This window comes from Sapajus apella, unplaced genomic scaffold (genome assembly GCF_009761245.1).
Source record: "Sapajus apella isolate SASKATOON/1434 unplaced genomic scaffold, GSC_monkey_1.0 scaffold5, whole genome shotgun sequence".
NCBI lineage: Eukaryota > Metazoa > Chordata > Mammalia > Primates > Cebidae > Sapajus > Sapajus apella.
This window is the reverse complement of record NW_022436945.1, coordinates 14438908-14465360: the sequence shown is the minus strand read 5'-3', so window position 1 is coordinate 14465360 and position 26453 is coordinate 14438908. Positions and strand designations below refer to the sequence as shown.

The 26453-nt window shown below is 44.2% G+C and overlaps 1 protein-coding gene across 2 annotated transcripts in view; it reads left to right on the top strand.

Annotated features, from left to right (window-relative positions):
- CCDC149 (coiled-coil domain containing 149) overlaps nucleotides 1–20450 on the top strand; it is a 108327-nt gene extending 87877 nt beyond the window's left edge. Inside the window, exons 10-13 of one of the 2 annotated variants that reach the window (XM_032273494.1) lie at nucleotides 3417–3493; nucleotides 5194–5226; nucleotides 6283–6399; nucleotides 18144–20450. In XM_032273494.1, the coding sequence (XP_032129385.1) occupies nucleotides 3417–3493; nucleotides 5194–5226; nucleotides 6283–6399; nucleotides 18144–18574 (658 nt within the window). In that variant the 3' untranslated portion in view covers nucleotides 18575–20450. The remainder of the gene's footprint in view (nucleotides 1–3416; nucleotides 3494–5193; nucleotides 5227–6282; nucleotides 6400–18143) is intronic. The other variant, XM_032273497.1, reaches the window with a different exon arrangement.
- The last annotated feature ends 6003 nt before the right edge of the window (nucleotides 20451–26453 follow it).

Sequence of the window (26453 nt, the reverse complement as noted above, 5' to 3'; positions counted from 1 at the left end):
TAAAAAATAAAAAAATAATAAAAAACAAAAAGCCCTTCACTCTCTCCCCATTGCCCGTATAGAAAAGTCTGAATGTTCTCAATGAAGTAGGTAGGTCTTTCACGGTCTGGGTTCCTACCAGTCTCTCTAGATTGATCTTACGCTTAGCTCTTCATTTCTGCTCTACAGTTTTAATAAGCATGTGTGTATTTTCAAGCCTGTGTTCTTGCCTGGCTGCTCTGCTCGCCAGCTGTGTAAGCCTGGGTGAATTAGGTAACCTCTCGGAGTCTGTTTTCTCATCTACAACCAATGCATCAGTTGCTGCAGGGCACCAAGAAGTGTGTGTGCATACCTGGTACACAAGTGATTCATACGTACCAGCTGTTATTAAAGCCTTCCACCGCACTGTCCTTGTATGCTTTTGTGTATCTGCATCGCTCTGTCTCCCACCAGACAGGGACAGGCTTTCGATGCAGGGACAGACCCTCCTCCCCATTATCCTCTACAGCCTGTAGCATAGTGCTTTGCAGAGTTGGATCTCAGGAATTGTCTGCTGAATTGGTCAAACTGAATTGAATGGACTCGGCTCCTACTTCTTCTCTCTCCACCAATCTGTGCTGCTGGCCGCTAAGACGCAAATAGCCACTCTTTTCTCCCTGGTCTGCGTCACACCAGGCTCAGTGGGCCCCCTGCCATGTTCTTTCAGTGTGTTGCTAACAGAGACTCTCTTTGCCATGTGAAGCACTGTGGCTTGTATTTTGCAAGTCACCTGTGGCCACATCCATATTTCAACCTGAACAGTTTCTAAGGAGCATTCCATGCAGACATGAAAAAGAAGATGAGAAAGTTTGTTGTTGTTGTTGTTGTTGTTTTTGTTGTTATTTGTTTGTTTTTTGAGATGGAATCTCGCTCCGTCACCCAGGCTGGAGTGCAGTGGTGCGAGCTCAGCTCACTGCAACCTCTACCACCCAAGTTCAAGCAATTCTCCTGCCTCAGCCTCCGGAGTAGCTGGGACTACAGTCATGTACCAACACACTCAGCTAATTTTTGCATTTTTGGTAGATACAGGGTTTCTCCTTGTTGGCCAGGCAGGTCTCGAACTCCTGACCTCATGATCAGCCCATCTCGGCCTCCCAAAGTGCTGGGATTACAGGTGTGAGCCACCGTGCCCAGCTGAGAAGGTCTGTTTTAAAGTGCCTTTACAAGTTACTGGTTAAGAGCATAATCAGAAGGAAATCGAGGTTTACATTCCAATACAGCCTCACCACCAGCTGAGTCTTGCATGTGGTTTTGGTCAAGTTAACTAACTTCTGTTCCTCAGCTTCCTAATGGGAAGGTGGGCGTATGGTGGATGAGATTGCTAGGGTCTGGGGAAAGACAGAACTTTGAGATAAACTGTGCATCCTTGGGCAAGTTGCTTAACCTCTCTGTTCCTTAGAGTCCACATGTGTAAAAGGAAGGTAACAACACCATGTATACCACAGCATTTTTGTCAGGTTAGATGAGATAACAGGTCAGTGTTCAGCGTGGTCTGTGAGGCATATTAAGGACTCAGGAAAGATTAGCTGGCTATTTGTGTTGACAGTAGTGCAGTTGCTATTGTTGTCAATGGTACTATTGTTATTATTTCTACTATCAGAACTACTGCCGAGTCCATTTTACTACGTTCAGCCCTGCATCAGATGCTGATAAGTGTCAGGTCAGAGAAGAAAGCTGACAAACGTAGGCAGGGGCCCTAAAAGTAGATTGAGGGGGACACCGGCACATTCACTTCATTACATTTTTGAGAGAAATGTCTGTGTTATCCCAAAACATCAGAAAAAAATATAACCCAATATCTCTTCACCACACCTTCAGATGCAGCTCAGACGGCATCCCCCAGTCTCCACGGAACAGTTAAGCCTTATCTTTTGTTTCCAAGAAGCAACCACCTACAGATGATCTGATCTCGTTAGGAAACAGGCATCAACTTGAACACTATTGTGATTGCATCGCAAACCCATCAACTGGTGAAAAGGGAGTTTGGATCAGAAGGTCTGAGCAAAATATGGAAAGCAAGATTACAAAGGATAGTGTCTATTGAAGGGTCAGGGACATGAAAGCAAAAGAGACCCAACCAATGGAATGAAAATGGAAAGTAATTGATAAAGACCATGCATAATTTTAAGACTTAGGGAAAAGAACAAAAGAAAAGCTCTAAGTACCTAGATGGAAGAAAACCACATAGAGTAATTCCAGAGTTTTCTGTGAACTCAAAGGGAATATTAATTAAGATGGTACAAGTCAATTCAGGTAAAACAAGGATGAAGCCACAGCCATATATATGTGCAGATATATGCATATTCATGTCTCTGTGTGTATGTGGGTGTGTGTAGCTATCTCTGGAATATAAAGAGAGGTAGGAGAATAATTCTAGTGTTCTGATTTATCTTGCTGAAAGGAATTGAAACTTTGCTATTAAGGGGAATTCCACATTGTTTTAGCACAGCAGTGCCAAGAAAATCCCCCAAATAAAATAAAGACTGGTTTTTCAATTTCCAGCCCAGTGGAAAGTGATTGAAGTTTTAGATGACTATTAAATCATTTCTCAACTATATTTAAGTTTTTATAGAGTGAAGTGGGAGTATTATGCCCACATGTCTATCCATGCATGTAGTGAAAGTTTGACTTCCAAGTAAACAGTATGGTCTTTTCAAATACACACGTTCTAAAACTGATGTATCTTAGCGACTCAGCATGGTCACCTTGGAAAGCAATGTAATTATTCTAACGATTCTGCAATTACTGAAAACTCTTTTGAAATACTGCTTTTTCATTCTTCTCATAGCTAATTATGAGTCATGAAAAAAGAAAAGCATTTATTTAATAAAATATATTTATCAAACACCTCCCATGTATCAGGCATTGTGCTAAACATCAAGAATATGGACATCAGTAAGACAGGGGTCTAAGAAGGCTGATGGTATTATTTATTGACTCAAAATAACAATACCAAGCATGCCCATCCATCTTATTTTTTAGACCTGGTTTTTTCCAAAAATCAGATCCACCCTCAAAGAATCAAGGTGTGGTACTACTAAGGGTATTCAACATTTATTGTCATCTTTGCAATGAGCATTTCTCAAATAGAAATTCCATCTAATGCTTTGGGCAGTAATGGAGTCATTGTTTAGTTTCCCAGGTGAACTACCTTTTAGGACAGAGGACTCACTTTCATGGCATTCTAGTATTGTTTTTAATCATTCACTGTACTTTCTATCTGCATATGTACTTTCAGTAGAGCACATATTATTTACACACATATACATACAAATTCTCTGCCCTTAGCATATATCATAAATCTCAACACTTTTCTATTAGGGCACTAGTGGGATTCCTGGAGCTGTGGGCTGACAGGATGCTCAATAATTGATTGTCATTTTCTCCCCTTCTTTCAGAATCCTAGGGAATCGGGTGGCTGAGCTGGAAAAAAAGTTAAGAACTCTGGAAGTTTCTGGTTTGTGGAGTCTTCCAGGTAAACAGAACTTTATGAAAACTATTTTCCTTTTTGTTTTTTTTTGTAAAGAAATGAAGTCCCCACATAATTTATAAGAATATGCTACCTTTTTAAAATTCTTTTATTTGTAGATCATTGCTGAAAAGATCTATAAGTATTCTAAGTTTAGAAATTGACATGGCGGGGTGGGGGTGAAATCGGAAAAATGCAATAAATATTCAGGATCTCATCTGTGGAACGATAACGTTTTGCAAACCTGAATTCTGAAATGGTCACTGTGTCTGTATTTTTTTTTTAACTTTCGTGAATGTAGTGAATTGTTTCTTTTAATCTGTAGATATCTTATAAGGATTTATTCAGTGTGTTCAATTTAATTATTGGCCCTAAAACTGAATATAAGAACTCAACAAAGATTTGTGCACACTAATCACCAGTCCTGAAATTGAACGTAAGAACATACAGAGATTTGTCCAATTTAATCACCAGTACTAAAAATGAAGATAAAAACCAACAATTTTTCTAACCCAAAATGTACCCCACCACCTCCTTCTCTTCCCTTCCCCCATCCCATTTTTTACTTAGCCTGAAAATCTGAATTTTCTGTGATTTTTTTTTCAGCTGTACATTGTGTTTGGAAGCTCTGGTGTTCCACTTTAATTAGCTGTATTTATCTCACTTGTCTTGGTAAACTACTCCTTTTGTGAGACCCCAGTCAGCCATTCCCCGTTGATATTTTACTCTTCAGAAACATATATTTACCACTTCCACCATCTCCCCTTTCCCTGGAAACCATGCTGTACATATACTTTTAATTACTTAACCTTCTGCACAAACCAGTCTCCTTCCTTCTTGTATCATATGGATGCTTCCCTGGAGTGAACAATAAGTAAAAATTAGCACAGGGAGGTAGGCGGACGACATGTTTTCTGAAATATAAACCTGAATCGCTGCCTTAAGTTGCCTTTATGTGTGTTTTTCTTTTTTGAGACGGAGTTTTGCTCTTGTTGCCTAGGCTAGAGTGCAATGGCACCATCTCGGCTCACCGCAACCTCCACCTCGCAGGTTCATGTGATTCTCCTGCCTCAGCCTCCCAAGTGGCTGAGATTACAGGCATGCGCCACCACACCTGGCTAATTTTGTATTTTTAGTAGAGACAGGGTTTCTCCATGTTGGTCAGGCTGGTCTCGAACTCCCAACCTCAGGTGATCCACCCGCCTCAGCCTCCCAAACTGCTGGGGATTACAGGCGTGAGCCACTGCACCTGGCATGTGTTTCATAAATTGGAATTTTTAGCAGTGATTCCTTGAACTTGATGTCAAAAGACCTAACAGAACTAATTAGTGCCAGATACAGTCCTGGGCATTTGAATGATCCATTTCTGCACAAGAATCTTTTGATGCCGTTAAAACCTCATCTTCTATGAAGGCCTTTCTTTTATTGCATTGAATTGCAACACAGTTGGGTAACTTGATCATGTATTTGTACAGTCAGACTGCCATTTCTGTGCATGTACGGGGGTACAATTTTGATTTTCTTTTTCTCAGAATGACTTGGTGAAATTTCTCACTGTTTCATTTCTACAATTTATATTAAAAGATGGAAGTTACATGAGTGAACAAATGCTGAGAATTTTCTATGGTTTTGTTTGGTCTAGGTACGACTTCAAATGGCCATTATGCAATAACAATTATTTCCTTCTTTTTTTTTGCTGCCTGAAGGCCTGAGCTACAATGTTTCAGTAGGATTTGGGAGTATGTTCTGTTTAAAATCTCTGTTTTTGTGGCGAATATCAGCAGTGCTTTATGTTGTCTCTGCATGTAAATAAGTAGAAATGCATTCTCTACCTTTCCTTGAACTTTTCTGATTAGAATTGTCAATTGAAATAGAGAATTCAATTAGTACAAAACAAATATTAAAGGATGAAATTAGCTTTGGGGGCCTGGCTGAATGAATTTTATGCTATGGCCCTGTGTGTTGTAATCTCCGGTCTCCACATAAATACAAAGTGGGAGGACAGGAAAAAGAGTGGCAGCTCCCCAGATCTGAGACAGCTTATGTCATGGCAATAGCATTGCCCTCCTGCAGTGATGAAGGATTTTATGATGAAGAATCGTGTTAGGATATTTTCAAACCATGGTGAAAGCAAAGGGAGAAGAGCCTCTTCTAGTGTAAATCAGATCAGTCTCTTCTGTCTGCTCATTGTCTTTTGTGACTCCATTTAAACTAGTGAATCGTAGAATAAGATGCAATACATCTTTTTCTCCCCCTCCTCCTCTTCCTCTTCTTTCTTTCCCCAAGTAGGAGTCAAATCATAGTGTTTAGCCAACTTGAGAGCAGAATCCCAATGACATCAAAGAATTGCCAACTCTCCCCCATTTACCATCACCTGGAAAGAATCCATGTCTCTTCCAGTAATCAGCCCACTGATGCGTTGGTATCCTTTCAACATTTCAGCACTGACTTTGTGAATTCAGTTCTGTACCAGGCATCCTAGACATGCTTATCGCCCTCTACAAGAGCCTACAGTCCACGCAGGGAGGCAAGATGAATACACATCAAGCAGTGAGAGGAAAGGGAAAAATGGCCTATAATTCAGTGCTAAATTAGTGATAAAGATTTCGTGCGTGTGTGTGTGTGCAGTGGTTAGGGCTAGAGTGGGTGCAAAAGTGTAAGGAAGCATGGAGGGTGTCAGCAGTCATAGCAGGCTTCCCTTTAGTGGTAGCCTGAGCCAATTAAGTGTGTGGGACTAAATGTAACCCGACTCCACTGATGATGTAAGATATCCATTTCCCCCTTTTCCACAACAGGAAGCAAGGACACCATACTATTCAGTGACCCCACTCTTCCTAGTGGACAGAGGTCAAGATCCCCACTGCTGAAGTTTGTTGAGCAGCCCTCTGAGAACAGAGTGGACCCCAAAGATGGTAAGCATGCCTCGATTTCTCCATCTTTACCTGGACTGTGCCTGCCACAGAGGAGTGACTCAGTGGACATCAGTCTCCTCCCCTTCCCCTTCCTGCCGCTGCCTTGGCATCACTGGGACATTCCTCAGATTTCCTCTTGTTGCTTATATGGGTTTATCTTGTTGGGAAATTTTAACTGAAAAACGCAGGCCCCTACTCTCTGGGCATGGTGGCAGAGAGGTTAAGAGAGAGGACCCTGGGCCAGGTACAGTGGCTCACACCTGTAATCTCAGGACTTTGGGAGGCTGAGGTGGGTGGATCACCTGAGCTCAGGAGTTCAAGACCAGCCTGGCCAATATGGTGAAATACTCAGGAGGATGAGGCAGGAGAATCGCTTGAACCCGGGAGGCAGAGGCTTCAGTGAGCTAAGATTGTGCCACCACACTCCAGCCTGGGCAATAGAGCAAGACTCCATCTCAAATAAGTAAATACATAAATACTTACATAACATACAGAGTGAGGACCCTGGAGTTGAGCAACCTGGGTTCACAGTCAGTTCCACATCACATTGGTTATGAGAACTTGGGCTGGAGACTTCAGCCGCAGTTTCCTTTCCTTTAAAACAGTGACATGATCATGCCAACCTCAGGGAAATCTTGCACATTGCTTGGTACGTGGGAAGTCTGCGAAGCAGTAGAATAGAGAAAAGCTCCTCCTCTACCAAACAGACGGTTCTGGAGGCAGGGTGTTCTGAAAGGGATCAAAGACCCATATAGAGACCCAGATGAGCCGACAGGTTTGAGAGCCTGATCTCTTCCCATGTGGGAGTCTTGTCTCCCCAACAAACTTCTTATCTTCTGAAACTTTGTTTGTCTTCTTCTGCCACACCAATTGTGGCAGCCAGCTTCTGAGAAAGCACCAAATTCTCCCTGTCCCTTGGTATTCATGCCCCTGTGTAACCATCTTCCATGTTGTATCAGGATCGGTCTGTTTGATGAATAGAATACAAAAGTGAGGGTATGTGACTTCTACAGCCAGGTCATAAAAGACAAGAGACTTGTGCCTTGGGCTCTCTCTTGGGTTGTTCACTCTGGAGGAAGCTGGCAGCCATGTCATGAGGACACTCAAGCAGCTATCCACACTGTTCATGTGGCCTGGAGCTGAGGCCTCCAGCCATCAGCCACTTGAGTGAGCCATCCTGGAAGGAGATTCTCCAGCCCTAGTCAAGCCTTCAGATGCCAACAGCCCTGGTCAGCATTTCTTGGGTACCTCATGAGAGACCATTAGCCAGAACCACCCAGCTCAACTGTTCCCAGGCTCCTGAGTCTTAAGCTGCTAGGTTTGATGCAATTTGTAATACAGCAATAGATAACCAATATACATCCACATTTCTTCTCGATCTTCTCTTGCTCAGACTCTTGCATTTACTCATTACCTCCATAAAAATACTCTCAAAGTTACTATAAGGACACATGCACATGAATGTTTATTGCAGCACTGTTTACAATATCAAAGACTTAGAACCAACCCAAATGCCCAATGATGATAGACTGGACAGGGAAAATGTGGCACTTATACACCATGGAATACTATGCAGCCATAAAAAATGATGAGTTCGTGTCCTTTGTAGGGACATGGACGAACCTGGAAACCATCCTTCTCAGCAAACTGACACAAGAACAGAAAATCAAACACCACATGTTCTCACTCATAGGCGAGTGTTAATGAGAACACATGGACACAGGGAGGGGAGCATCACACACTGGGGTCTGTCGGGGGAAAATAGGGGAGGGACAGCGGGGGTGGGGAGTTGGGAAGAGATAGCATGGGGAGAAATGCCAGATATAGGTGATGGAGAGGAAGCCAGCAAATCACACTGCCCTGTGTGTATCTATGCAACAATCTTGCATGTTCTTCACATGTACCCCAAAACCTAAAATTCAATTTAAAAAATAAAAAATAAATTAAAAAAAAATACTCGCAAAGTACTTTTCCCCCACAGGGTTCCATCTGCAGAGTTACATCCCACATTTCCCAGAGCCCCTACTTGCCTTGCCCTGAATACTCTGTGGACTTCTCAAGCACAACATCACCAATTCTTCCTGCTTTCTTCCTTCTGTTTTTGTCACCCTCTCAGCTTCTCGGGCTCGAAACCTTGGAGCCATCAACCACTGTCAACCTTCCGTCTCCAGCTCCATGTGGTCTTTCACTCAATCCTTTCTCCTGTTTTCACACCTGGAGGCCTGCCACCTCTGGCATGGTTCAGGCCCTCATTTTCTTGTCGGGAGGGCTCCTCTCCTGGTTTTTCATCCTCCCTGACTCTCCTTGCTTTATTTCCATCTTCATCTTGCTACCGTAGAATAAAGCTTTTGGAGTACTGTTTGCATCACATTTGTGTCCTGCTCAAAAATCCCAAGTGGCTCTCCACCATCTTCCACTTAACATCTCAACTCTGCAGCCTGGCCTAGCCTACCTTTCCACCTCATGATTGTCTGCCCTAAAAACTGTGCTCTCATCTAAATGGACTAACCAGCTGTATCAGTTCACTATTATTGGGTAACGAACCAACTCAAAATATAGATCTTAAAGCAACAACTATGTATTGTTTTCATGAGTCTTTGGGTCAGGTGGGTGGCTCTGCTAATCCAAGCGAGGCTCTGCAAGGCTCTATCTTGCATATGAATGAGGGAGCCCTGCAGAGCTGAGCTTAGATTAGCAGAACTGGAACCATCTATCTGACCCAAAGACTCATGAAAAATAAAACATAATTGTTGCTTTAAATCACTCATAATAGTGCATGGAGTGGTAAGAAGACCACTTCTTATAACTGGGTAAGAAGACTCAGATGAGCCAACAAACAGGTTTGACAGCCTGATCTTACATAAGGCCGTAATAGTGCATGGAGTGGTAGAAGCCAGGACATAGCTGAAATTTGAACAGAAATGTTACTCCCACCAAGTACATGTGGGGAGAATTTTTGGAGAAAGACCTTGACTTTAATGAATTCCACATCGGCCTGAAAGCAAGGCCAAGTCTTTGCAGCCAGCCTCATGTGGCTGCTTGTGAGGCTGGCCTGGAACACCGTGGCCCACTGTGTGGTTTGGAACATGTTTTGGCTGGTGATTATACCATGCCGAGATCCAGTGTCCACATGGAGATCCAAAGCGTTCTGTCTGTTCTGGACTTGCTGAGCCTCAGGGTGGACCTGGGCCTGCTAACCTGAAATGGAGCATGAGCCTGGCTTGATTTTCACAAGGGCGGTGTAAGTAGTGGACCGATTCAAAATGATAGCTTCCAGAGTTGTATCATTAGCTCTCGTTGTTCCTACCCCGTCCGCCGACAGTGCTGGGTGGGAACAAGGAGGCCTTTACACCGTGACTGTCAGCATCGGGGATGGCCTCATCACTGTCACATCTATGATCAATTCCAACTGAAAGCGGCACACACTTGGGAGGACAAAGCCTATCAGAAAGCAGTTAACGAAGGAAGATGAATCTCCCCTTCGGGCCAGTGGTGGAGGGGAGGCACATTTTTGGATGATTAGCCATCTTTTAAACAAAGAGATACTGTTTCTTTATCTTCTAGAGAAAATATCTTTCTCTTTCCACACTATTTGTGTGATAATGTGTTTGTATCAGTTGATTGCCTTCTTATCGTTGATATGTGTATTAATAAGTATTAACGATAATTCTGTTTGCTAAAACAACATAGAATAATTACTATTATTTGTAATATTTTCCCGCTTTTGGTTGGTTCAGAAATCTTTTATAGAAATAGCAATGCTATGTGTCTGTCCTTAAAAATAAAATGCCCACAGCTTAAGAGTTAAGATTGCAGAATTTTTAAAGGAGGATTTTGCTCCCACAGCAAGTAACCAGAGGTCCAACAGCTCAACGTTTGTGACATTTTTAGTAACTACTTTTTGTCTCCTGATAATGACTTGAGTCTAATTTTTCAGTATCTTTTGGGTTTAAAAAAAATAGGCTGGGGGTGGCTCATATTTGTAATCCCAGCACCTTGGGAGGCTGAGGTGAGAGGATCACTTGAGGCCAGGAATTTGACACCAGCCTGGGTAACATAGCGAGACCGCATTTCTACTAAAAAATTTAAAACACTAGCCATGAATGGTGGCACATGCCTGTAAGATACTCCAGAGGCAGAGGCGGAAGAATCCTTTGAGCCCAGGAGGTTGTGACTGCAGTGCGTTGAGATTGTGGCACTGCACTCCAACCTGGGACAATGTGAGATCCTGCCTTAAAAAAAAAAAAAAAAAAAAATTTAAAACGTGGGGGAGTGGGTTGGTAAATCCTCCTGTTGACTTGTTACAGTCCAATTCTAGATCCTGGCTCCTGTGCTCTGTGATCCTTTGGATCTGAAAATCTAGCCTTTCTCAGAAAAAGTAAACAGAGTAGGATTCCAGCCTGAGCTCATTCCTCTCCTTACTGTGGCTGTGTTTTAACCTCCAACGAGGATAGCAGTGTCGGCCCCACATGCACCCCCCACACCCCCTGCTTAAAAAGTTCTCCCTGTTAATCTCAGAGGTTTACCATATTAAAAGAGACTCATACATTTGGACATGAGCAGAATGTCATCTAGCGAAATGGCACAAGGCAAAATACCAGCAAGGGAAAGTCCCCTGTGTAATTTAGACCACCTTCACTTAGATGTAAATTAAGGTAGAGAAGATTAACCTGGCCTACAGTAAAAACACACCGCAGATGGTTTAGGAGTTAGGTTGTTACGAGTAAGGTTAATTAATTTTTCAGGGGTACCAGAATATACTATTAAGTGTCCTGGAAGAAGTAATTTCATAAGAGTAATTTCCAGAAGGAGTTTATTCGTCTCACGTTGGTGAAAAATTTAGCTGCTGAGAGTACCATAATTTACTCCTTTTAAATAAAGCTTCCCCACCATGCTGGAAACTGGCTCATTTTGACCCGCTGTTTCTCATGTCCTCTGTGCGACCACTATAAAAATTTTCATCCGTTAGTATGAAAATTATGTGATTGCTTCCCTGAGCTACCTTAGATGTAGATAAATGTTTGTGCAAGTCAGAAATCTTTATCTTTCTTTATCAAAAAGTACCATTTTCAAAACTTTTAGAGTAGCAGCCTGAATACAACCTTAAATGACTACCATAAATTCAAGGATTGCTTTCATATATTAACAAATGGTATTTAAAGAGATGTACTAATATATTCATGGATTCATGTATGTTGTTCATATATTCAAACATTTCATAAGCTATTTATTATTGAATCCCTACTATGGAACAAAGTTAAAAAATTAATCAGGCAAGATTCTATATTTAAGGTGGGAGTATTACTTCTGGCCAGATGTAATCAAGTAGGCATCATGGAAGAGGTGGAAGTAGAGCTGACCCAACATTCATCCCTGGGACATACAAGAGAATGACAGTCATGGAGGAATCAACTTTCTAAGCATAGGTGCTGGGGACAGCGGTGGGCGACAGGAAGGTCTCAGTGTGGCTGGAGTAGAGGGAACAAGGAGAGGAGTCGGTTTGCCAGGTAGAAATGTAGATAGATGTTGAGTCATGGAAGGCCTTGAATGCCAGGTTATGAGCTTAGGCTTTGTTCCTGAGACACTGACAGCCTTTACATGATGTATAGCTGGGGAAAGTCATGGTGAGATTTGTGCTTCAACTTGCTGTGCTGCTCAGACTGAAGCATACACCTTATCACCCAGGGATCCTATTAAAGTGAAGATTCTGAACCAGTAGTTCTGGAGTAGAGCCAGAGATCCTGCATGTCTAATAAGTCCCCAGGTGATGCTGCCACTGCTGGTCTATGAACCACACTTTGGGTAGCAAAGCCTTAGGGAAAGTTCCTCTCCCGACAGGTTGGATTAGTGCAGGAGGAGACTAGAATCAAAGGAACCTATTAGAAACTAACATACCACCTCCTGGCTGAACAGATCTGAATAGTTGTTTTGTTTTTGTTTTTGTTTTTCAAAATCAAGGCTTGATTTACTCATTTATATATTTGCACATTAGGAACTAACATACCTTACCCTGGCTGAACAGATCTGAATAGCTGTTGTTTTTTTTTTTTTTAAATCAAGGCTTGCTTTATTACATTTATGTACTCATTGTAAGTGAAAGTAATGGTCTCCTTTGCGGATATAATACTGAGGCCAGTTAATTGTTAGGAGAATAAACATAGTTGTCCGTGACTAAATGCAGGCTTCAGAAACTGTAAAGTAGATTTGGTCAAAATTCTGTCCCTGGGATTTGTCTATAGTCATCAAAAAGGCTAAAGACAGTGGAAACTTATTTTGAATGTGAAAAGCAAATTTGTATCAGGAGAATGAGACCTATGGGGTGTGGTCACAGAAGCCAAGACCCGCCTTGCTCAGCTGAAACCCACAGTACTCTTGTCTGTTGATACTGATGTTTGTTATCGCATCGATGCTTCTGTCTGTGATCATTTTCTCTTCTTTCCTTGTGCCCCACCCTTCATCTTGGTGTTTCATTTTAGTCTTAAAGTCCATCTGATTTCATTCTTTCATTTCTTCTAGAGCTTCTCAGAGTTTTTACCAAGATTCAGCCATTTAAAAACATCTGATTATGTAAATAAATGCTCAAAAGTTTATTCAGTTATGTAATTAAGAAATGCTCAACACCACATTCCGTGCATATTGATCAATACTTTATGTCGTATCAATACTCTTATGTTGTATTAAAATTAGAACAGATCACAGATGTAGTAACACTGTTACATGCTGCAGAAATTCTAAGCTCCATTTTAATTCAAACTTGTTAGATTATATTTCCTTTTTAGGTTGTATTTAACCTGAAGTATCTAACCACATGCTTAGACTTAATGTGTTTTTAATATACATTTTTTCTAAATTGTATAAATAATCCTTATAAATTCATCTTATAAATTGCCACCTGCCAGGGTCTGAGTTCCAGAAACATTGGGCATGGTTTGCCGCTGCCTTCTGAATGCTTACCTGTTCATTGGCTGAGGGGATAGTCTGAAAGTCACATCCAGCTGAACCTTGGGGAAATATGCTTCAGCAGTTTATCTAGAAACCTTAGAAATCCAAGCCATGTTTGGTACTGGGCAAGGAGAAGAGTGGGCAGATGCAAGGAACATTTCTGAGTATCTTAGTTCAGGCTGCTATAACAGACTACCATTCCACAACTACCATGTTGAATGTTTTCAACAATAAGTGGACATTTATTTCTCAGAGTTCCAGAGGCTGGGAAATCCAAGATCAAGGTGCTAAGAGATTCTGTGACTCATGAGGGCCTTCTTCCTGGTTTGCAGACGGTGGCCTTCTTGTTGTATCCTCAAAGAACAGAGAGAGGGGGGGGTTCTGGTCCCTTCCTCTGTACATAAGGGTGCAAATCCCCTTATGAGGGACCCATTTCGTGACTCACCTAAACTTGACTACCTCCCAAAGGCCTCATCTCCAAATACCATCACACTGGGGATTAGAGCCTCAATATGAATGTTGGGAGGACACAAGCATTCAGTCTATAGCACTGAGGGTGATATGGTTTGGCTGTGTCCCCACCCCAGTCTCACCTTGAATTGTAATCATCTCCATGTGTCAAGGGTGGGGCCAGGTGGAGGTAACTGAATCATGGGGGTGGTTTCCCCCATAGTGTTCTCTTGGTAGCAAATAAGTCTCATGAGATCTGATGGTTTCATAAATTAGAATTCCTCTGTACAAGCTCTCTTGCCTGCCGCCACATGAGATGTCCCCGTTTGCTCTTCCTTCATCTTCCTCCATGATTGTGAGGCCTCCCCAGCCATGTGGAACTGTGAGTCCATTAAAGCTCTTTCCTTTATAAATTACCCCATGTCTTTATTAGCAGCATGGAAACAGACTAATATAGAGGGACAAAAACAGGATTTGGCATTGACTGGTCTTCAAGGTCTTAAGCCCGTATGACCATGAAGCAGTACTGAAACTGCAAACAGGAGGGACTGTATGGGGGAAACTATCTTCTGGAAAGTGCCAGCAGATTTTCCAGGTGGAAGATCCCACTGGCAGCCAGAAACATGGGTTTGTATCTTTTACAGGAAGTGGGCAGAGCCATCGATATAGATCTGGGAGCTGTACTCAGAGGCAGGAATTAAGGTCACGTGATAGCCAATGAGTGAGAATGAATGAAGTGAAGAGAAACAGATGGCAGATCCCTGGGGAAGTGCCTGCAGAGGGGCTAGAAGGAAGTATCAGAGTCAACAAAGGAAACTGGGAAGGCATAGATAGGAGGTTGAATACGGGCCCTCAAAGATTTCAGGTCCAATTCCCTGAAACCTGTAAACGTTACCTTATATGGCAAAATGACATTGCCGATATGATTAATTTATGGATCTTGAGATAAAGAAATTATCCTGAATTATCCGGGTGGGCCAAAAATGCAATTTCATTTATCCTTTCAAAAGGGAGGAAAGAGAGAGATTCTGCACACACAGAAAAAGAGGAGGAAGTGTGACTACAGCGGCAGAGATAGGAAGGATACAGCCACAAACCAAGGAATGTTGGCAGCCTTCTGAAACTAGGAGAGGAGAGAAATGGAATCTGCCCAGAGCCTCCAAGGGAGCACAGCCTTGGTTTTGACCCAGAGAATTTTTTTGTTTGTTTGTTTGAGTCAGAGTCTCACTCTGTTGCCCAGGCTGGAGTGCATTGACACAATCTTAGCTCACTACAACCTCTGCCTCCCGGGTTCAAGCGATTCTCCTGCCTCAGCTTCCCGAGTATCTGGGATTACAGGTGTGTGCCACCACAGAGGGCTAATTTTTGTATTTTTAGTAGAGACAGGGTTTTGCCATGTTGGCCAGGCTGGCCTTGAACTCCTGAGCTCAGGTGATCTGCACACCTCAGCCTCCCAAAATGCTGGAGTTATAGGCATAAGCCACTGTGCCTAGCCCCAGTGAAATGTTTTTGGACTTCTGATTCCAAAGCTATAAGAGAATACACGTGTTTTTTTTAAGCCACTAAGTTTGTGGCTATTTGCTACAGCAGCCATAGGGAATGAATACAACATGCTCACAGAACTAGATTGAAGGAGAAACCAGAGACCATGGGGGAAAGAGGTTGAGAGGAGCATGTGGCCAATGGGAAAGTATGCTATGGGTTGGGGAGGGGGACGTAGACCTCACAGGCAGGGAGGATGCAGGACAGACTGAAGGATGGAATGTGTGAAGCAGCCCTGGGAAGTGGAAGCAGTGGATATGGGTTCCTAGCTCTACAGATCAGTGTAGCAAAGGAAAGATGAGGTGATGGTGGATGGTAGAATCTTGGAGGTTGCATATCTTGTTTTATAAAATAGAAATACAGCACATGTTAAAAAATGAAAACAGCACAGAAAGGTGGAAAATTAAAGACTTCCTCCACCCTTGCTTCTTGCTGTGGTCCTCAATCTACTTTCCAGAGACAACCTTCAATTTTTAGTGCATGTTATCAGAAAGAATCTCACAACTTGGCCAGTAAATCCGTATACATAATTCCCTGTTGGTGGGCACTTGGATTTTTCCAGACTTCTGTTATTAAAAACAGTGTTGCAATGAGTATCTAAGAACAAGGTGTCTTCAAATATCTGGGCTAATATCCATAGGTAGATTCCTAATAATGGAATTACTGGGTCAGAGGGTAAATATGGTGAAAGTTGCAATAGATAGTGACCAAATGGCCTACAAAAGAGTCTTACTAATTTTTATTTTCTCTATTAACGCATGACTGTACCTGTTTCCCTGCATCCTTCGCAGCACTGAGCTTTGTCAAACCTTTTCATTTTTGCTACTCTGATAGAGGAAAAATTACATCTCCTTGTGACTTAGATTTCTGCATTTTTTTAGTGATGGTGTGAATCGTTTAATACGTCTGCTCTCCATTTCTCTGTTTCTGGCTTGCCCATTTTCATTCAATGTTTACATACATGTTGGAAATTGTGGTGCATTCAAATAAACAAATTCTATACTCAAAATGTGGGTAAATCTCACAAACATCATGTGAAGCAAAAGGACCCAGCACAGTAAGATTCCTGGATATAAAGTTCAAGGACCAGGCAGACTGCAGTTTGGCATTTTAAACAGGCTAGTGGTTATCCTTGACAGAAGAGAAGTGACTAGAAAGGGGGTCTAGGAGTATTGGACTAGGACGTATTTGCAGAGGTTGGTAATATTTTGTTTCTCATCCTGGTTATGTGGGTGAATTCGCTTTGTGAAAATTCATTCAGCTGGATACTTCAGTTCTGTGCACTTCTCTTCATGTATATTCTACTTCCATTTATAAAAGAAAGGGAACTATTTTTTAAATATTTTTGAATGCTTAGAATGTGTCAGACACTGGATGAGTCAGATGAGGCTCTTGTTCTCATGGACTTAAATTTAGAATGAGATAAACACGTCAAATATTTAGTGCAGTGCCTAACATGGAAAAGCACCCAACAAGCATTAGCTGGGAGGATTTATTTAAGACAGGGGAGAAACTGATCGGTGCATATGGAGACCTAACGGGTGCGTGGCATGGCTGGGAAGACACGTGTGATGGAACGGTGGGAAATGAGGCTGCAGAGTGAAACAGGAGCACATCAGCAAGACCTTGTCAGGTCCTAAGCAAAAGGAAATGTATCCTGAAAGTGACAAGGCTCCAGCAGAAGGTTTGAAGCAGGAAAAAGGCATAGCCAGATGATGCTCACCATCCTTTCTAACCTGCTGCAGTTCTCCAGCTCCCCATGGTCCCACTCACAGCCTGAAAACACACCTGCACCTATCTGATGGCAAGCCCAACTACATACAGTAGGGTTCTGCTGTGGTTCCATCCAGGGATCAGGAAGTGTTCCTGGGGGCCCCTCATTCCTGGTCCAGGACCTGCGCCCAGGCTAAACCTAGCCCCGCTGTGGCTCTATCATACATTTCTTCACTGCTTAGCCCTAGGGCTGAGGAGAAATTGGCTTCTGGGGAAACTCAGCCTCTGTTGTGGAATGCACATGCCCAGGTACTAAGCACTGGCTCCACCACGCGGCTCCCCACTCACGCAGAGCAACCATTGCTGGTTAGGTCCAGAAGGGGCAGCAGAGAGTCCCGTCCCGATCACCAAGCAAGTGAGTAGGGCGTTGAGGGCTGGACATCAGCCCTTTTGGGGCTCCCCTTTCTTTCCCATGTCCTTCCTGTTGCAGTGCTAGAATTTCCATTCTATAGAGAAGGGGTTTAGGGACAACAGCTCAACGGGGGAGGGAGCTTGAAGCTGCATTTGCATATAATCGATTCGAAATTGAGGAACATCAGGCGTCTGCACTAAGGAATGAGACCCGATGGAGAATCGCGGAGAAGGGGTGGCCGGAAGTCCTTCCGGAACTGCCCTTCCGCTTCCCACCCTCGATGCAGCCGGAACGTTTTTTCATTCCTAACGCGCCCCGGCTCTGAGCTGCAGAACCAACAAAACCTGTGTCCTCAGCTTAAATATTTAATGGGCACAAGGAGCAGCCATTAGAGACTGGAACAGAAGCTGACCAGGGGTCTGGAAAGGATGGGTTATGACATGGCCCAAGTGCTCCCTTGCCCTCCATTAATAATGCAGGAATCGCTAGAGTGCCTGCTCGCTGGTTTCGCCTGGGTCCTATGTTCCTCTCCGGCTCCAGTGCCCTGCACAGGGAGCCAAAACGAAGTCTTCCTTCTGTTTCAGAGGCCCCCGTGCCGGCAGGCTGGGCGGGAGGCTGGCAGAAGAGGGGCGGTGAGGGCTGACTTGCTGCCAGAGGTTTAACGCTGTCCTCGTTCTGTTTCCAGGGGAGGCTCAGAGGCAAGAAGGAGATGAAAGTTGTGCCGCTGCTGAGGCGTTGACAGCGCCTGAGGATGCTGGGAGGCCCACTGTCAACTCCCCACCAAATCAGAGCTGCGGGGACCAGAGCAAGCTCTTTCATTCTCCGTTACCCCAGTTACCTTCTGAGGAAGAAGTAAACAGCCTTGGAAGGGAAATAATTGAACTGACAAAGGAACAGGCAGCTGCAGAGCTGGAAGAGGTCAGAAGAGAGAGTCCCATAGAGGGTCAGAGGAGTGAGACGGGGCCCGCCCCGCAGGGCCTGGCCGCCCCCGGGGAGCTCCCCACATCTCACCTGGACTCCTTCGAGGCCAGCCAGCCAGCAGCCGAAGCTCCCTCACTGGAAGATGGCGAAGGGATCCCAGAGGGCACAGGCACGAGGAGCACCGTGAAAACCTGAAGGGGAGAGGGATCTGACGCAGTGACACACTGAAAGCCCCAGAGAGGGTCAAGAAGGAAGCATCAGAACGGCGTGCCCACGTCGCCTTCTGAAACACCTCCGAGTCTGCAAGTGAGAAAACGCTCTGATCCTGTTGCAAACTATGAATATTCCGATGATGCCGGTACAGTTTGATTTATTAAATGGAGGTCCTAAAGCTTCTCCATGGCATCTCTCTGCGGAAGAGCGCTACTGTGAACAGGGCCAGGCCCAGGAACTGTGTCCGCCGTATGGCTGGTTTTCAGCATCCGTGTTTCTGTCAGCTTTTGTTTTATCAGAGATAAGATGTTTTTGTATTAGCATTTCATGTCGTCAATCAAAATTACAGGAAGAGCTAGAAACTGATGGGGTTTTTAATCAGGTCCCTGACTTGGTCAAGGTTAGGCAGCTGGAGAGGAAAGTGTAATTGAGCAGAATGTGTTCAGAGGGCCCTCGCAGCCCATCAAGTTAGGTCCCAGTAGGACCACCTGGCAAGGGTGTGCCTGGCATTGTGCCCACGGCACTGCTGTCGTGGGGCAGACTGGCAGGTGGAAGGGACCTTGAGCAGGCTGAGAAGGTTGGGCTTCTGGGTTGATCCACGGCCCCTGTTGAGGCCTGTGTGGTGAGTGCCAGAGCTGAGTTTTCCAGCTTGTAAATCCGGAGAATTAACTGATCTGAAGTGATTGGGAGGGGTAGGCATAAACGCTGGAGATCAGGACTCCCAGTGGTGATCTGGTTTTTTGTGAGGTGAGATGAGATGAGAGCTACAACCTGGAAGTGCTCGGTCTCTGCATTCAACCTGTCTCACACTGGGATTGTATGGCCAGTTTAGGTTTGGGAGAGATCTACTTGCCGGGAGCCAGTCTGGTTTCCTGGACCACCTGGAACTTCCAAACCCTTCTTCACTCCTTCAACAATGTTGAGGCTGCCTCATTTGTGCCACCAAGTGTTGGAATTTTAAAGACCAGACACAGAGTTTGTGACCTTATAAGGGAAAGAGAGAGGAAAACAAAACAGCTTCACTGGAGCCTGGCAAGGAGGCCTGTGGCACCACGGGCACAGTCCAGGGTTGGGAAAGGAGGCCATGGTCAGTGCCACCTGGTTCTTTCCTTTCGGATAAAAATTAGATTTTCTAGATGGCATCCAGCACTGCAGAAAATTGAAAGATCATCCAGCCATAGCTTTTTCCTTCCCTGGAAAGCCTGAGACTAGATCCCAAAGCTCAGAATGCCTCTGAGAACCAGAATCACTCCTTTGAGAGACCCTCCTTGCAGGAAAAAGAGAGGCTCCCAGAGCGGCAGCCTCTCTTAGTGAAAATGCATCCTAGAAATTCGATGTTTATCCCAGGCTTGTGGCACTAAGATGTGACATCTGGACACGAGGGGCCGGCCACACAGATACATCCCTCCCACATTGCATCTCCAGGAATCCTCTGCGAGCAGAATGGTAGCCCTATCACTTTCTGTGCTGCTCCTCTGAAGTAGGCCCAAGTGGAGCCCAAACAGACCCAGGCCTTTGTCTGATGCACACTGGCTGGGCCTCCCACTACTTTAGTTGAAAAGGGAGCATGCTGCTGTCCGGGCTCTGTTGCTCCTGGTGAGAAGGACATACCATTGACCCCACCTACCACCGGCTCTAATGTTTCATCCTTTTGTGTCCCAGCCCGTTCCCTCCCCACCAGGCCCACCCCGACAGCCTCTCCTCAGGGGAGGCTGCTCCTGCAGCTGGAGGGCTTGCACAGACCAGCAGTCACAGAAATCATTCTTCCTGCTGGACTGGGCCTTAACTGCCTGCAAATGTTCAGCACAACTGCATAGGATACCAGAGCCACCAAAGGAAAACACAGCCAAATTTAATATAATAATAGAAGGAACAACTCACCCTGCAGAACTCTGGTTTTGACACACTGTCGGCCAGATGCACCTCTTCAGGGCCTGTTTGGCACCTTCTGAAAAGCAGGGCTCATAACAGACTCCAGCACATTCCATCAGTGTCAGGAAAACTGCAGTGAGTCCCAGAGGATCTGGGGTGAGGGCAGGAGCAGCACTCATAGGGAGCTATAACCTAAACTGTGTGTAGTCATGTAGTCAGCTGGGAGGGTCTTATATTATTAGATGAAATGAGAGCCAGTGAGTAAGTTGATCCTGTCACAGATGTAACCATGATAACACCCCATGGATATGTGACACATGTGTCCTGCCCCTGCTTTCTCCATCCAATGTGGTTTTTTTTTTTTTTTGGAGACAGAGTCTCGCTCTCTCACCCCGGCTAGAGTGCAGTGGTGCAATCTCGGCTCACTGCAACCTCCACCTCCAGGTCCCAGCTCAAGCAATTCTCCTGCCTCAGCCTCCTGAGTAACTGGGATTACAGGAACGCGCCAGCATGCCCATCCAATTTTTGTATTTTTAGTAGAGACGGGGTTTCACCATGTTGGCCAAGCTGGTCTCAAACTCCTGACCTAGTGATCCTCCTGCCTTGGCCTCCCAAAGTGCTGGGATTGCAGGCGTGAGCCACTGCGCCCGGCCCAATATGGTTCTTCTTTTCCATAGACATTAAAAGGGAGTTCTGCAATCACTTACAGCTGTCTTTTGTCTTTTTTAGGATCATTGTTTAGGGGGCAGCATTCTCTCCCCTATTTCACTAGATAACCCTGCATCAGTCATGGTCCTCCCAGCTCCAAGCCACATTTATAGAAACAAACAGTAGGAAAATGAATTCTGTTGCATAACAGGAATTTCGGAAGTAGGGCATTCCAGGGCTGTACATTCAAGAAAGTCATCAAGGTTCTAGTTTTCGTCTTCTTGCTTCTCCTGCTGTGTCAGCTGCTTTCTCATGATAATGAGATGGATGCACCTGTTCAAAGACAGAAGGAAGTTTCTCCCACATACGTGTGTGTGTGTGTTTCAAGAGCAAAAACCCAGCCCCTATCACATTTGATTGGCCAGAATGATCACCTGGGGCTTGTCCCACGTGACCTTATAACATGATGATGTCACATGATGATGTCTTAACCAATCCTTAGCAAGGGAGATGCTATTACCATGATCCGTTTAGGTTCACCAAGATTCACCCTTAAGAACTGAAGAAGGGCCCTGTCCTTAGATATTCAGACTTTAAAAGCCTGAACACCAAAACAGTATCATATCTTGGGATGTGTAAGAGATCTGGGAATAGACAAGCAGTGTGTTGTCTCTGAACCCCATGTCTTTGTGGGGTTTTTTTGTTGTTGTTTTTTTGCTGCATGAAAAGCCAGAAAATCATGTTTCTAATGAGTCTGGAGTTAAGGGGAGGGGCTGTGGTTGTTTGCTCAGAAAAATGCCATCTCATCCCCTCCCTGGCGTCCTTCTGAACTGTCCTGTTTTGTAGGTGGAGTGTTCCCACCTTTGTTTGTCTCTTCAGGCGTGTTTGTCCTTCCATTATTTTTCCAGCTGGGTTGCCAGCAGAATGCAGAGCAGTCTGGAGAAATGAAACAGAGCTGACAGGTCTCTTAATGAAAGCTTGTTTGCACACCCTGCCTTTCCTGTGATCGCTCTGTACCTGAGAGCCTCTAGGTGTGGATTTTTACATATGAGCGTTTGTCCTTCTTTTAATTAAGGCCCTAGAAATGGATTGGTTTTTCTAACCAGGCATTTCTCATCCCCCAGTCTTGCTCTTCCTCTTTCCACACCTTCTCTGCCCGCCTTCCTGTCCTCTTCCCCTTCCTTCTTTTGCTCCCGCAGCTATTCCCAAAGCCTCTTTGGCAGAGAGGCTCCTGATGGCTTCAGCTCAATGCTGGCTGGACCCTTCCGCCTTTTGGCAATCTTAAGCAAGCAAAATGAGTTTGCCCATCATTGCTCCTCTTCAGGGACCTCCCTCCCAAACATGCACCACCATCACGACACAAAGTTCTAGAAAAGGGCTCTGCTATCAGTTATTCACATGTTGGAGTAAATATTTTGATGTGTTATACCTACTGGTAGCCTTTGCACCCCAGTTCACCATATGGCATGAAAAGTTCTGTCTCCTCTCTAAGGAATGGCAAAGACCAGTTACTTACTTATTGAGGTGATCTTCCCTGTCTCTTTAAAATTACAGCATGCCTTTGCCCCTCTTGGTTTTCACTCCAAAAAAATGGGGTGCCCTCCTGGCTTTGTTGTTTTCCCATAGCCCTGTACGTGGCTTGGTACCCTACTAATTTTTTTTTTTTTGAGACAGAGTCTCGCTCTGTCACCCAGGATGGAGTGCAGTGGCATGATCTCGGCTCACTGCAACCCCTGCCTCCTGGGTTCAAGCGATTCTCCTGCCTCAGCCTCCCGAGTAGCCAGGACTACAGGCACATGCCACCACACCCGGCTAAGTTTTTGTATTTTCAGCAGAGAGGGGATTTCACTGTGTTAGCCAGGATGGCCTTGATCTCCTGACCTTGTGATCTGCCCGCCTTGGCCTCCCGAAATGCTGGGATTATAGGCATGAGCCACTCCGTCCAGCTTTTTTTTTTTTTTAAGAGTCTCACTCTGTTACTTAGGCTGGAGTGCAGCGGCATGATCTCAACTCACTGCAACCGCTGCCTCCCGAGTTCAAGCAATTCTCCTGCCTCAGCCTCCTGAGTAGCTGGGACTACAGGCATGTGCCACCATGCTCAGCTAATTTTTGTATTTTTAGTAGAGACGGGGTTTCCCTATGTTGACCAGACTGGTCTTGAACCCCCAACCTCGTGATCTGCCTGCCTCAGCCTCCAAAAGTGCTGGGATTCTAGGCATGAGCCGTCACTGCACCCAACCTCTACCCTACTTCTTTCTGAAAAAGAGAGCACCTTCTTCCTCTGCTTTCATTCTGAAGACTCCATTTAAAACACTCCTCCTCCTTAGCAATAGTGAGAGTCCTTTCAGACTAGATAGGATGTCAAAAGGCCAAAGCATTGCCCCCAGCTCACTACTTTAATGTACTCCCTTCTTTCCAGGTGTCTTCCTGAACAGAGAAAAACTTACAGCTCAGAGAGATGCAATTGGGAGCTCCATAGTGAATCTAGTTAGAAATGAGAAGCAGAAAAAATAGGAAAGACCTGTCTCTCAATATTATGGTCGCTTCCAAAAACAACACCAAACAAGTTGATACAGCATGAAGGCAATTTAAAATGATAGATCTGGACATGCTGCTTTACATTTCATATCACCGCTTTATGAAATGTGAATTTTTTTGGATGCAAAGGGAAAGTGTGCATAATATTGAAAAGTTTGACTTTCTGGAATCTGTGTGAGCTGAGGAATATATTTGGGGATCTTAGCAGAGGCCAGTGGTAGCCTATTAAATGTAAAACAACAATTGGCTTTGTTTTTAAAACCAGCTGCTATTTTGTAGTTTCATTTAAAGAAAGAGTACCTTCTATTCATCTGCAGAACTCGCTTTATTGGATTCTTTGGTCATTGTGTATCATAACTGTATCTTTTTTGTTACCTGAAATAAAAATGTGGCAATTTTCCTGGTAGAGATGATTAATTATCTTTATTATTTGCTTCATATTCCACCCTCAGCACAGAGCAAGCAGAGGCTGACCATGACTGCTAACATATTGCAGCAACTTACCAGTTGCAATCTGTCACCTAAAACTATTTGATCATATGGTAGTCATGAAAAATATGGAGAATGTAAAGATTTTATGCACTCAGTCAAAAAAAGGCAGATCTAAAATCAGTTGGTTTATTTCCTGCAGTCTTTCAAGTTGACCAAAGCACTCACTGATTTGCTCTATTTTCTTACGTTTTTAGTATTTCTGTATATATGCACTAAAAAGCCCCACTCGGAAAAAAAAATCAGTGCAATTCTGAGAAAAAGCTTATCCTAAACATCCAAAGATAGCATTTCTAATTATTGTCTACATTGTGTTTAAACTGTGCAAACTTGAGCATTATTCTCACTTTACCAGCTGTGTCTAGGTAGAGTCATTACATCAAACGCTTCTAATTTTACAAAAAGAAATCAAAACAAGTGTGTGTTTCAGTCCCAGTGACAAATGCAAACCCTGTGAGTCAAACAGGCAAACTGATTAGCAAGCTGGCTGTGAAGTCAAAACAGCAAATATAAGGACATTAACAAAATAGATCTGTAAGATGAGAGAAGTAAAAATAGACTCCAGGGGCCAAGTGGGGTCCGATGGGTGGCTTTGGTGGCACACATATGGTTCTGTGCCAAGAACCAGATGTCTGCCTTTATGACCCACAATCCTCCCTTCATCCTAGATCCCCTCCCCACGAGAGCTGGGATCGCAGAGTTCATGTCATCCAGTCTCTCAATGGATGCAGAGATCCTTCACGGGAACCTCAGAGGTAGCAACTTTCGTTCATTTGAATCCTGGTTGCATGATGCTTACCACCTTACAAGGCAGCCCCATCTATTTATTAGTAGTAGCTATTTTTTTAAATCTTCATCATTGTTATTAATTAGATACTTATTAGGTCCTTATTTGTTGTGCATACTATGTTATGCACCTCTTATGAATAATGCTTGATTTAATCTTCAAAACAATCTGGTATGATGATCTTATTTTACCCATGCTCAGAGAGGTTAAGGGACTTGTTCAGGTCACACAGCTTGTGAGTGTGGCAGAGCTGGGGTTCAAATGGAGCTCTCTACCTGAATCTGACCTGTTAACCACCATGCTATATGCATATCTTTGCCCTTACAATTAACTGTAATTTGTCCTCCTATTATTTCCTGTTTTTTTTTCTTTTCTTGTTTGTTTTTTGTTTTTTTTGTTTTGTTTTGGGAGTTTGTTTTGTTTATTTGGTTTGGTTTTGGCTCTGGAGGCCCATAGGATATTTTATCCATCCTATTCCTGGAACAGAAATCGAGTGAGTCTGCTAGGGTGTCTCTCCAGCCCTGTCTAGGGGGTCAAGGGTTGTGAAGAGAGACACTAAGAACCGAATGCAATTGACAAGAAGCGTCAGCCTCCTTCTGAAAAAAAAAAAAGAAAAAGAAAAAGAAAAAAAAAAGGATCCACACCTTTCCTGATGATCCTGAATTCACCATAATCCAGGCAGCAGAGTAGAAGGTGGGTGTTGGGGATTTTAATCCTCTCCATCCTGAGCCCCCATGTAATTGCTGCCTCGTGGCAACTTGTAATTGGGGGATATTTGAGATCAGGATCGGAAGACTTAGAGACATCGTTAACTCATTCCCTTTCAGTGCTGGTGCCTACAGTTCAAGTTAGTATTCAAACCAGTAAGATCCAGTTGGTGGAGCAAAGTCACCAGGCAATAGCCTTTCTCTCCCATTGTCACCTGGGTTCAAGGAAAAATTTTTAAATAACAAGTTAGTCCTAGTTAGAGGTAAAAATAGCTCCTGGGGACAGGTTTCTGGCTGCGGTTCAGTTTGACGCACTGCCTTAGGAGTCTGGGAGAGATAGAAGCTGCCTCCCAGTAACCGGGGCAGAAAAGCCAAGGCTAGGAAGTGAGGCTACCCTGGGAAGGTAAAAAGTTATCACAAGTACGTTTATTCCGTGAATGAAGGTGAATACGCAAGACTGTTCTAGCTTGGTTATAGATTATACAGTTCGATAGAAAGCTGAACTCCCAACAAGCCTTCATCAAAATCAGCCGCCTTTTCATCCCGCTGCCTCCGTTTGCCTCTGATCTTGGTCCTGCTGGATGCTAACAAAGTCACATTCCAAGCCCACCATTCCAGTCACGTGGCTTCCCTGGCACTGTCTCTGACATCTGGGAAATGGACCTAACGCTGTACTCAGAGGCAGATGTGACAAGCCACCAGCCCAGGTGACATAGAACGCCTCCTCCACTCAGGCCAGAGTCTCCCGTGTCATAATCATCTGGAAGCTTGTTGCAAATAAACTTTCTCTTCTCCCTTTGGATTCCACAGCTCTGGGATT